We start from the raw sequence: 13,382 nt of genomic DNA, 5'->3' as shown, positions 1-13,382 counted from the left end.
CTTTCGCTCGTGTAAGGATGTTTGCTCGCGCACAGGGACATTTCGGCTAATTTGTAATTGTCAACAATTAAAAAACAAAGCCGAAAATGCAATTTTTCATCTTTAGTTTCATCTTATTTTCGCTTCAAGAATCACCGTTTAAGTTTGTTCACACCTATCCCCGAACAGCTTGTATACACCTGTATACAAAGGTTTCGTTCAAATAAAGTGTAGCTATTTTTCTTTTGATCTCTAGCGACACATAATCACGCTTGAAAAGGGAGAAAGATATGCAACAAGTATTTGTCGGCGTTCGATCTGGAATAATTAAAAATTTCTATTTTCGTTGTCAAAGTAAAGATCTTTCGCTATAGTCGCTGTGGAAACGTGGCAAAAACGGACTTGATCGCGAAATATAAATTGCAAGGTCGTCGACTCTCTAAACGCTAAGCGTTGCTAATTTAGGTTTTGCCGACGATCTGTTAATATCGGTTGTTCAGTTGCAAAGTGTTTTAAATATCGTGGTGAATTAAGTATCTTAGAAACTGAAATATTAAAAACGTTGTAACAGTTGTACCTAGTTTTTGTCGACAATTCGACAAAAATACGAAGCTCGAAGAAACACGATATTTAAAAAAATTGGCGCTACGATAATAATATAACAATTAGAAAAAACAAAGTATAACAAAACTAGAGCTGAGAGAGCAAAGAATTCATTATTGTGGATGATAAGGTTAGTAATGCAATTAGTTAAGCACAATTGATCGTATAATGTTTTAAAATACGTTAATTGAAATACGTTCCTCTAGATGAAATCTCTAAAATCTACACGTGCAGTGCAGTGTAAAAACTGGTCATAAAAAGGACCATGCCTTTTTACTTTTAACGTACAAAGATTCATGCCAATTTTATGCTCAATTCGATGCAATAAAAAGAAGAACGAAAGAAAAGAACAAGTACTGTCTAGTTTGATGTAATCATGTATATACAGTGGTTCACAAAAGTAATCGAACGCTTACTGCAGAACATCTTTACAAACGTGTCGTGCGCATTATACAAAACTCTAACGAGAGGCAACTTTCGTAGTAACGATCAAATATGAAAACAATCCGAAAATGTATCTACAAGTTACAAGACGCTTATTGCAAACGTACGCTCGGCGAAAAATTAGTACACGGCGGTAGCACGGTAATCTTAAGCACGCTAAATATCGTAATTTATTAATACTACGATTAATCGACTGTAGGAAAATTTTCCTAAATTGTCTCCTAAATTACTCGTAAAAGAAAATTGCACGTTACATGAAAAAATAGTTCGATGAAAAATTGTACGGTACGAAGCGGGATGACGATTCAAGTTTCGTCGATACAACTTCCATTTGTCTACGATATGCGTCACGACGTCGCTAACTATACCACTTTCCCTATTTCGATCCTCAGAGGGATCTTTTTCTTAACGCTAAACCTACCGACACTTTGTGTATATTGCTACCGTTTGCGGTGAAAATAATCGGTGATTAAAGAAGTAATAGCTTCTATGATTTAACTTAGATAATGGTTAATTTATAACTAAATGTATATAAAATAAAATGATGAACTTTCATAAAATTTCGTCTAAATTTACTTTTGTTTAATTTCAATTATAGTCTTAATTAGTTGGCAATCGGATAATGTCACCTACGACGGAGGGACATACGGGGAGAAGAATACGAAACGCTGCCAGGACCACGACTGCGACAATGCTGTAAAATACGAAATAACATCGTACAAGAGATAAATAAACGTCTAGAAGCGGATTTGAGAAATATTTCTACTTTTAATTAGCCTTCGGCTCTTCCGCGTAGTTGCCCCTTAGATTTTCAATCGCGCGAATAATTAGAATAACGAAGAATTAGATACTACAAAATTACGTAATAACGATGATAAGTTTTACATGTAAGAGCTGTCTAAATAAACATAAATTAACGCGATATGGCATTTTGTAAAATCTTAACAATCGTCTTAGAAAAATCTCTCGATCCTCGAGTGCTCAAAGCGGTAGCATCGAAACTGTGAAAATAACGAGTCGACGTCTGCTATAGTTTGCGAGAAAGCGGCTTGTAACGCTGTATACAGGCTATACAGGCTATAGAGGATACGTAAGGTTGGCAAGAACGTTCGAATACTTTGGTGAACCATCGTGAGTAATATTTAGCGGAGGAGCATCGAATAAGAGGTAGTAGAAAAAAGGATCGTCTCGCGCGTGTGTTGTTAATTAGTGAATGAAAGAGAAACGATCGCCTAATTTACCTGTCCTTTGCCGTCGTTTCGTGGCTTCGACTCCGTTTCTAACGTCTTCGACGTCACTTGTCGCCGATGCAATGTAACCGTTTGCCGTTTTCGTGGTGGAAGCGATGCCGCGACATTCAACCTCATTCTCCTGACGAACGAGCATGCTTACCTGCTCGTTAGACCTGCGCAAGATCGTCTTACCGCTGTTAGAATCGAATGGACCGTCTATCACCGTGGTGATGATCGTTCCCGAATCGGCTGCCGGGAACACGTACGTCTCGTTCGCGATTTCTTTACCAGCTTTCAGCGATTCTGCCGCCACTTTCGAACTCTTTATGATCAGAGCGGTCGACCTGACCACCTTCGGACTCTTTTCGAGGGCGTTTATACGTTGCCTGACGACGTTATCGATGTTACGGCCGATTAACTCCTCCGAACCTATCACTATCTTTTGACTGTACAATGGCTGAGGTCGGTTCGGCGTGCTCTTGGGATATTTCATTCTAACTTTCGCACGATTTGTGGTGGTGTTGAAAGTGATGGTGGTGGTAGTGGTGGTGGTGGTAGTGGTGGTGGTGTTGTGGGTGGCTCTCGCATGCGTATCATTTTCGTCTACTGCTAAACGAACAGAAAGAAAAAGAAAAGACAAATCAACGATCTAAGAAGCCAAAGAAGCGCCGATTCTATGTCGTTGTTTCTTGTTCTCTTCCCTTTCTCAAATAACGTGTTTACGACCGGCAACATTTTCTATTTAATTGCCAATTATTCGATATCGATGCATTTCGATCGTTTCCATCCGAATTAGTACCAATTTCTTCTTAAAATTACCAACCAAAGAGATACTACGCCAAAATAGACTATCGGCTCTTAGGGAATTCCACGTTTTTATCTTTTTGGTATATCGCAAAGTATCTTTAAGCTGGAAACATTAGAATTACTTTACTTACGCGATATTCTTTAAATTAAATTTCCGTTCGAATATCGTCGACCGTTTGAATCGACGATTAGATATAAATAATGAATTTCTTGAAATTCAAAGCCACGGCGAAAAGATAGCAAACAACTGAATGTAACGGATATGCAAGCGTCTATCGCAAAGTACACCGAATATTCTTCTGTGAGGATACGTTTCGTATAATATAATTGGAGACAAAGCTTCGATCAAAGCGAGACAAATTCTCGGCTACGATACTTTAGGTCATCCTATAAGTAACGCAATCGTTGCTTTTCGTGTAGCAAACGACGAAAAAAATCGATCGGTGATAAAGTTCCCCGTACCTTTTACCCATTTCCCTATTGAGCTTTTCCTCCTAATTTCTTAAAACTCCGACAGTAACAACTTCCCTTGCTTTAGACTGAGCTCTTAGAAACACCGTATTACTTATCGGATGATCTAACATTATCCAGTGGATTGCTGAGACTCTTTCAATAAGGAAACTCCGATAACCATACATTTTCAATCCATCCATACACTTTCTAAATCGGTTACAACGATGTTTTTACGTAAAAATCGTTGGCAATCCGTTGGTAACAATTTCGCGAAGACCAGATCGAAAATATACCGTTACATTAATATTTGAACATAGCACTATCTCTGTATTGCCTTGTGTAAAAGGGGATGATTTAAATATCGTGTTGCTTATTCTACGACAATACGAATTATATGTAGCTTGATATTGTAAATGAACAATTTCTTTCTCGTAATCTTTATATTATTTCTTTTTCTTTTTTTTTTTAATCTATATAAAATTCTTTATATCTTTTAACAATATCCGTAATATTCGTCTAATCGATAGTAAGAATCGTGTTGTTTCAAGATAATTTTTCCCTCCTCTTGGCGATAAACTGCAAGCTGTCTTTTAATTATACTATAAAATAAATCTATTTCGCTAGATTATAGAACGCCACGACCGTGAAAATAAGATACGTTTCGTTAAAAGAAAACCTATCGTACAATTAAATTCCTATCGTTAGGAAGAAGCTGCTTTCGTACTTTCAAGCTACCACATACGCCTCGTATTTTAAGTAAAACAAGCAACGCGACACGTAAATCGCCTCCTGTTATAAAAAGCAACAAATACAAATAAATGGTGCTGTGTATAATGGTGCGAATATCGATACGAGTAACTGCATATCGTAATTTCCATTAGCGAAAATATTAACAAGTCCGTTCCGTTGTCTAACGTGTACGCGATATTTAAATATTGTTCATCGTCGCGCGTGCCGACTCGTAAGAAAGTGACAGGGTCCACACGGTACATTAAACTTTTAAACTTCGCAACAACGATTCATGGTTTCGTCATATCGGGCTAAACTGGATAAATCGATGTTTCGCGTTTCTGGATGCAAGGCCCTCCGCCGAAGAGACAAATTTAATTACAGGCTAAACGCTCAAACAGAGAACTATCAAAAGAAATAACGAACGTAGGAAAATGCAAGAGACACACACTGGTGAAAGGATTCAAATTGAAACCTTACAATATAAACCGCGTAAATTTCGAAATACAACCGCATAATACAAAATGTTATTCGAGAGGAAACGTATTTAACGTATCGACGAATACCAATAGAATACGCATCTTGTTATTTTTACTGATAAATGGAATTTCAATTAAAGCACCTCACGAGTAACAGATAAAACACAAAGGGGAAATCATTGGAATATGATAAAATTCGAAGAACTTGCAGCTTCGGAAAATACATTGAGACGAAATACTATGTTTCTATGGATAACAAACGATAAACTAATTGCGCTACGCGAAGACAATTCTGTCCAAATTGCTATTTAAACTAAGAAAGATAAGAAAATTGGGCGTATTATGGTACGTGTCGGAATATATCTTACGATATTACCGGAGCCTTTCACCCAGACATAAAAATACTTGTATCGTGCGATATCGACGTTTCAGAGTAATATCGGTAAGGCAAGAAACCAATTGTGTACATGCGATCGATATGATATAACGGCAAACGTAATTATAAGATTATCGACTTGATAACAGATAAATATTCGTCGACTGAATCACGATACAGGGCTTCTTGAGTATTACTAAGATCGTCTATATGTTATGAGCTATAACGATATCGTAACAAAAAATTATCTTTTAAATCTGAAACAAATTAATTATGCTTATTTACACATGCGTGTTATAAGTGCATTCCATCGTGACGCATGGTTCCTTTATCGATATGTACAATGTAAGAGACAGAGAACGGATCTTTTCGGTTGCATGTGCGAATGTGTATACGTGGTGTGCGCGAATTCGCGCGTCTCATAAAATGTATGCATCAAATTGTACAATTAACACGGATGATTAACGATGAATTACGATAAAAGAAAGGAAATATGTATATAACGTACAAAAATGTAAACGCTTTATTCGATGTCACGAAAGGTACTATGCGTTGCTGAGCAAAAGTCCTTCGAGACGACACAGAAATGACAGTTTCGCTTACTTTGCCTAATTTTTACGCCAAGTTCGTGTGCACACGTTGTCTTTAAAACATACATAGACCTAGGCTATACTCTAAGATTTTTTCAAGCGATGCACAAGATTCGGCTGAACGATATACAACGAATAAGCGGGTACGAAGCGATTCCTTGCGAAAGAAGGGAATATAGTATAAAGCTTTTTCGTATGGCGCGTCGCCGTTTTCGAGAAAATTGAATTTGAAAATTTATCGAGTATACTCGAACAGGGTCCCGTTGAGATCACTGACGCAGATTTCATCGACCGTAGAACTTTTTGACTGGTAACATCTTTAACCGACTGGCAGAATAATAGTACGGAGAAGTAAGAGAGACTATTTACTAATGCATGTGGATTTATCGCTGCGGAAATCGATAGCCAGCCGAATTAACGATATTGGCACGAACCTAACACACAGGCCGTGGATTTCACAGCGATTTGCGTTGAAATTACGCTCGAACTTAACGTACGTTCCTTGAAATCGAACTAAAACTTATTTCATTGCTAGTCCTCTTGTATGCGGTATTGGGTTTGGATAACTGGACACGAGTAAACGATCGATACGAGGTTGTTCTTCGTGCGAAGATAAGTCGAAAACGTAGAATAGAGCTTTTTATTTCGGCACTTGGTTCCCGAGAAGAGGAAATTTTCGTTTATTCGTGGTATATCATATACGTATGGATATCCAATTTTCTCAAGCAAACATGTCCAAGCTTTGTTTTCTTTTTTCCTCTCGAGTTTTCCGTCGCATCGACTTTTTACGAGATATCGTGATTCTTTGAATTTTAATCGTGTTTCTATCGGTACGGTGCGCCTCGTTCCGAGCCCTCGTAAACATTCCAGTTCGCTTCTTCGGCGCAGACTTGAAAATTTCATTCCCCGAAGAAGCGCACTGCAACGTTCGAAGAAAATGTAAAATCTAGGATTTGTACGTTTTACGTATTAATGATCGAAGAGCGGAATCTACAGCAGCGGATGAAAGAAAATTTAAGAGGTAAGTAGTACGAAGAGTCATTCGCTATAATTTTACAAAATATAATTATACTTGTCAAGAGCAAGGAACGAATGTAATATATATACAGCGAGTTATCGTTGTAGTTAAAAACGTATAGTACAAAAATTATTGGCGTTAGCATAATACTTGTAATTGTAAGCTTTCTTTCGCCCATCGCTGTACGTTCTCTCGAACGCTCTTAAACTCGATCAATTCGTTTTACTCGCAACGAAAGAAATACGTGCGACTTTGATATACATGGGCCCCCCGCTTGGGTGATTACTGTTGTAAATCGTTGCTTGGGCTTTTACCATAATAATTGCACATATCTAGATATATAAGACTAGCTAGATTTCCTTTGAACGTGGGTTGTGTGGTTGCAGTTAATCTAAATGTTATGTAAATCAGTAGCAGGAAGGATAAAACGAGTTAATCCGTGTAGTGCTATCTAGCTAGCGGATGATTCCGTTTTATTGAGATTTTCTGCTAGGTGAACGTGTGTGGTGGTTCGAACGATGTCAAGATTTTGGTAGCTTAGAGAGCTTATGAAACGTCTGATCGGCAGGTCCTGTACCTGGTGTCTCGTACCGCTGATGCAACGGATACCCGTGTGAATAAGAAACTTGGCTGATACATGACCAATCATATCCGTATTCCTTCCGAGAGACTTCTCAGCAAAGCACAGTACACGCTTAAAGTCTATAATAATGCAATTATTTACAATTCGATGAACATCAAAACTTGCATTCGCGTGCATTCTCTATTATTGTACGGGAGATCAACTAAAAAACGATTCGATCGAAGAGATCGTATGAAACAAATCTGTAATTAAGATTCATATTTACTGTAAGCCATGCGTCTCGAATCAGCGTAAATATTCGATTTAATAAAAATCCATAAGAAAAGACGAAAGAAAAAATTCTATGTACAAGAGAATTAAATGCGTGACTGACCGTTATTTCTTCTGCCATGAATTTCTTGGTCCTCCGAGACAGGTTCTAGAAGTGGTAAAGTGTTATCTGGACAATAAGGTGAACTGAATGGAACGCCGGTACTACCTTCTGACATTCCAGCACCGTCCAAACCTGCACTGTGACAGCTACGTGGCAAACTGGAATATCCTAAAAATTCGAAACTCATAAGCATCGTATCTAAACTGCTTTTCGTAAGTTAAAAATACAAAACTGCGGATTGTTATACATTTTATACATTTGTAAGAATTTACAAACTGCAAACATGCACACAGGATGCAAATAATTTACAGAAATGTAGAAAATGTCTAATGGTTTCCGTAATACTTGGGTAAAACAATTTTCTATCTAAGCTCCGTTTTCTTCGTTATATTCGTAAAAATACAAATTTGCATAAAAATCTGTAGTCCGATAACGGCTAATGCAAAGAACGTTTGATTAACGATCAGTCTCCGTCTCCCTATTTTTTTGTTTTCTATTCGTACAGCTGCGGTGTATACGCTATCGCCCACAAGACACGGGACACCCAGCTCGATTAGGATAAGTACGAATGGTCGTTGCAATTACAAAATGAAATTGACACTTATTAACCGTATATATTATAAGAAGAATTATAAACCAAATTATACTTATTTACTTGCTACAATTATATCCAGAACGTGACACGGTGTTCTACTAAACTTGTAATTTATCGCAATACCGTGTTACACCGTGCGTTTGCCTTTGAAATTTCCACCAGAATGGATAAATCTGTCTCTACTCTTTTTCCATCCTTGCTTGTCTACCCAGCCGCGCGAGAACATAAACAGTCTTGAGAATTATTCTGACTTTCTTGCACGATCCTCTTCTCATTTTCTCTTATTAGTAACAGGACGTCGTTATAGCTTCGTTTATCGTAGAAAATCGGTATCTATCGACAGTTGATAAATCGACTGTGCGACTGAACAGATTTGATTGCACTTATACGCGCACCTTGGCAGATATTTATACAATTACAAAACAAAATACCAGTTCTGTATCTGTTATTTCTGGTTAGTATCGTTTTGATGCTTAGTATGCGTCCAATTCCTATCTATCTATGTCTATTCAAGTATTTGCGAAACAGAGGCGAGATTCGCTTCTTTTCCTCGTTGATATCTTGCTACACTACGTACTAATTTCTGTATTAATACTTAATTTGAATTTACACGACACTAGGATCATACGCGTGCAAAAATTGACGATAGAAAGAAACGGTAGATAGATACTAACTTATTTCGACGAGATCCTGACTAGGGGTACTGGGGGTAGCTGGCACACTGCTAGCTTTTCTTCTAAGACACGTCGTTTGACATCGCTGTATGGGTGGTTCTTCCTTCCGAAGTGGACCCGTTTCCTCTAAAACTTCCTTTTCTGTCCTGCCAGTATATTTAAACTTCGTACCCCAAGAGAAGATAGATCCACCGCTTACAACCGGTGCATCCGATGCCCTAGGTAATCTAATCAGAAGAAAGTGTTCAGTTAGTCATTTACTCGGTTGTTTGATCGGTTTGATCGGTCTCTGTACATTCAAACAGTTATATCAAGGTATGTCTCTGAGAAAATGAATTTCCTAGAAATATCTTCAAATTTTAGCTACGTGTTAAAAAGGATACGGTGTACACGTAGCTAAAATTTAACACGTTCGTCGCCACGTTGCACATATCTATGCGACGGGTATACTTCCGTGGGGGCCCCGTCACCAAACGACGGTGACGCTCTCCTTGTTCGAGTTAATTAATTAAATATACGATATTATATATAGGATACACAACATAAAAATATTAAAAACACATTATACCATACTTTTTATTAATTTATATTCTGGACAATATATTACATTATCCTATATCGTATGGTATTCGTTAAAACATTCCAAACACGTTTGGGGTGATTTTAGGCACTTCGAAAAATAGTTAGACTCCGTTATCGCTACTCTCCTCGCTTTCAAATATATTTTCACGCTGTTTACCGAACATTTTGAGGATGAAAAAATCACCGATGTACGTCTCACAAGTATGCTTCTCGACTAAACGAAAGATCCGAGATATCTGCCATGAGATCCCTCGAAATACTCTAGCTGGATAGCTTATCGCTTTCTCCGTTTCAGAAATAAATAATTTTTTCATTACAATGAATCGAAGACGATAAACAACGAATCAAAGGGGATAAACAATGAATCGAAGGCGATAAACGACGAATTCCTGCTTGTCGCTCTATTTACGTTCTGCGTAGCGGCGGTCGGATTTGGGCCCCGCAGGAAACTTAGCGGAATCACGCTGGGCGACGAACGTGTTAAGGAAGCCTAGCGGTACCCCGAGGTCAACATATCGAACCTCAAAGCTTCTCCAAAATCAAAAGCGAATTGCTTGCGAATTTTTCAAACGATTGATATATCGCGTGAAACTACGTTAGAACTTTTATATTAAAAAGGGCCCAGCGGTACCGTTTTTCAGATAAACGAGTGCAAATTACGCGATTCGATGAAGTTCTGCATGTATGAATGTAAGGCATGCATGTGCACAGATATAACGCTGCCATGCGTGTCTACGTAAAGGGCTGGGCTAGCGTGTTCAGTTTTCCCAAAAGGTTCCTTTCTCACTCGTATGTGCCGACGACATACAACACTCTCACGCATACGCTCTCGCGTGTTAAACATTCGCGAGCGATTATACTCTGAGACATACCTTTAGTACGATAATTATACACGATAATATCTGTATGTTAGAAAAATTCTTAAAAAACCAACAGGCTGCTTGTACTTCAAAACGAAATATCCGTTATACCATAAATAACTTCCCAAGATTCGTATCATTTTTCAATGTAACAACTTTCTCCATCGTCCTACGTCCTCCTCGTAGCTTCCGTATAATAAAATCTCGTTGTCCGCGAAATAACAGTTTAAACTTTTGAAAATATAGAAAATTAAGACTAACAGCGTTCTATAATAAAAAAATATAATACACCAACCTTTAAATGTATCATCTTTTTGGTTACCGTCTTAAAGCAACAATGTTCACAGAGAAAATATACGCTTGAAGATCGAATTCGCTTTCAGAATGATTTTAGGAAATTTGTCATAATTTACCACGTTTCGTAACTATACGTATATATAACATTTGTCATAAACAAAGAGCTCGTTCGAGTCAGTTCAAATCATACTTTAGCTGGCAGAAAGATCGAGAGGGCCAAGTGACAAAAATGGTAGCACGATCGAAGAAAGACACCTACCGCAGCTATCTCGCGACATCCTCGAATCGGGGCTCTAATTAATAATAATCTTATGCGCGACAGCTGGAAATACGGGTAAAAGCAAGGGAAATTGTACTTGTCAAGTACGTCGATGTCAAGTACTTCTGAAGAATCGAATCTTTTGCAAGTAGCAATCGAATTTTTCTAACAAGAGAAAAATTGGACAGAACCATAGAAGATGAATGATAGAGAGTCTTTATAAATTTTATTTCAGCGTTTACGCTTGTACCTACTTAAAAATGATAACCCGCAAATATAATTCTAAACGAATCGGCAACTTTTGGTTCAGGAATTATACGCAAGAAGATACAGTGCACCACCTTTTTTCCAAAGATAAGACAACATATTAAAGTTTTACGAGGAGATCGTTTTATTTTATGTTTCTTATACGAAAGTTTTACGCTTCCTTGTGTTCTATCGTATACGTGTATTATATATAGCATTGTGTTTATCTACGAATTTATAAATATCATTCCGTTATAAACAGTTACATACATACATAGATGCACGGCTAGATGCACATAGTACTATATACAGACAAAGTTAGTGTACGTTTGTGGTTAAAAAAAAATCTTGGATCATTTTATAACTTCGTAATTACATTTTTACTAATCATTGATAGAAATATGCTTTTTCCTCGCAGCATAAAAGCTGCGTATACAGTACGCGGTCCGTGATTCGTAGTACAAGTAGTAAAGGAGTTCGCGAGATTCTGTGATTCGAAATACGACAAAAATTGAAAACAAAATTTCGTCGGAAGCCTCGTTTTGGAGAAGATCGAGTTTGAAAACGTGTCAAGAACACGCGGACTCGTCCAATTCCCAACTAGACGGAAGCGTATAATCGATAAGAAATTATTTCATGTGAAAACAAGTCGAAAACGTGGAATACAATTTTGTCGTTTAAGGCCCCGTTTTGAAATGTTATCGCTTGTTGTTGAAACCGTCGAATATATTTAAAATAATAAATTAATAATAATAAAATAAAAGTATACCGACTATATTCGCCGATGCCCTCGTACACTGTGTAAGTCGCAAGGTAAGATCGCTAATGACTCGTTGATTAGTTCGCTGATAGTTCGTTGATAACTCGGTAGATAACCTTTGATAACTCTTAGATAACTCATTGATACTCGACTCTTTTCGTTTATTTATACTGGTCGGAGGAGAGTCGGAAAATTTAAATTCGTCTTCTTTCGGTGGGTGCCCGAAGTTTATTTATTCTTACATTATATGTATCCTAACAACAAATGTATCAAAACAACATGATTTGAATCGTCATCTACTCGTGTGCCGCTACAAAAATAAGCTCGAACACCGGGCAACCTTTCATATTCGATTTTCTCAAATATTATATTTTCGACTTACTTTCACACATACGCTAACCTTCTGTCGATTACCTATCTCTGTATAGCTGGCAATTAAACAAATTAATCCATACTTGTCGAGTTTTGAGAGTCGATCTCCTCCAATACAGTTTGACTGTTCTTGATTTTCGTCGTATTTTCAGCCATAGAATCTCTCCGATCCCGTTTGTACCATGGATTACGGATCCTATATATAACGTGTTATCAAATCTGATACACCTAACACCGTCGCTCTTCGTTTCCTCTCATTTGTCAGGATACAAGAAAATGAGAGAAAGTTATCGTTTTTCAAGGAGATATTAGGATATAAGAGTGTCGTTTCAGGATCTTCCGACGTTATACCGTTAGTTTCGTTTTGTTAAACAAAACGATCCATTTTCCTCCTCTTAATCATTAAAAGGCTGAGAGGAAAACGCATCCAACCGTGTCCCGTAGCATGATCTTTGAATGATCTGGCCGATAATTTCCCGAGCAGGAGATCGAACTGGAAGCTGACGTAAAAAGGAATTGCAAAAACAGAATGAACACCTTAAAAGCATTGTTTATTAATGTATTCTCGTAATGTTGCCCCTCGAACTCGATACACTTATTTAGACGTAAAGCGGTCGCGTCTCCAGCTCTCTTTGCTATGACCGAGAATATGCCTGCGCAAGCGTTGCAAATACATTTTCATGTTTTGCCGACCACGTCTTTGTATACTATATTTTTGATCACGCCCCATGGATATCCATTTCTGCGCGCTCTTCGTTGTGCAATTATATTGATACGACGATCAAAGATATCGTACACAAGAATGTTCAATTTCGGATACGATAAACAGTTCTTGGCTTAAACAAATGTGCCAATTCTGGCGGAAAACATTTTAACGCGCCTTAATGCCGTTTATTAATTATCAATTATTTACGTCTCGATCTTTCGCGTGTGAGATTTGCGGGCCAGAAAAAAAAGACGAAAAAGAAAAGAGAAAAGGAAAGAAAAACGTAACTAGCGATATAATCTCGGAAGATACGACCTTGAGACGATTTCCACTCTCGTAGCCTAATTCTCTTCCTGAAACACGAT

General features: G+C 37.7%; 1 protein-coding gene across 12 annotated transcripts in view; it reads right to left on the bottom strand.

The window, feature by feature from the left end:
* The window catches only part of Frmd5 (FERM domain containing), a 146,660-nt gene that overhangs the window by 91,564 nt on the left and 41,714 nt on the right, over positions 1–13,382 (bottom strand). For 9 of the 12 annotated variants that reach the window (XR_011799748.1, XM_072002598.1, XM_072002587.1 and 6 more), the window contains 3 exons: positions 8,936–9,162; positions 7,667–7,834; positions 2,268–2,867 (listed from right to left, as the gene is read on the bottom strand). Coding sequence is in view for 11 of the 12 variants with exons in the window: in XM_072002598.1 (XP_071858699.1) it covers positions 2,268–2,867; positions 7,667–7,834; positions 8,936–9,162 (995 nt within the window). In the remaining variant the exon portion in view is untranslated. The remainder of the gene's footprint in view (positions 1–2,267; positions 2,868–7,666; positions 7,835–8,935; positions 9,163–13,382) is intronic. The other 3 variants (XM_072002591.1, XM_072002592.1, XM_072002588.1) reach the window with 3 other exon arrangements.

This window comes from Bombus fervidus, chromosome 4 (assembly GCF_041682495.2).
Source record: "Bombus fervidus isolate BK054 chromosome 4, iyBomFerv1, whole genome shotgun sequence".
NCBI classification, from domain to species: Eukaryota; Metazoa; Arthropoda; class Insecta; order Hymenoptera; family Apidae; genus Bombus; species Bombus fervidus.
Note: the sequence above shows the minus strand (reverse complement) of the source record. Positions and strands in the feature narration are given on the sequence as shown.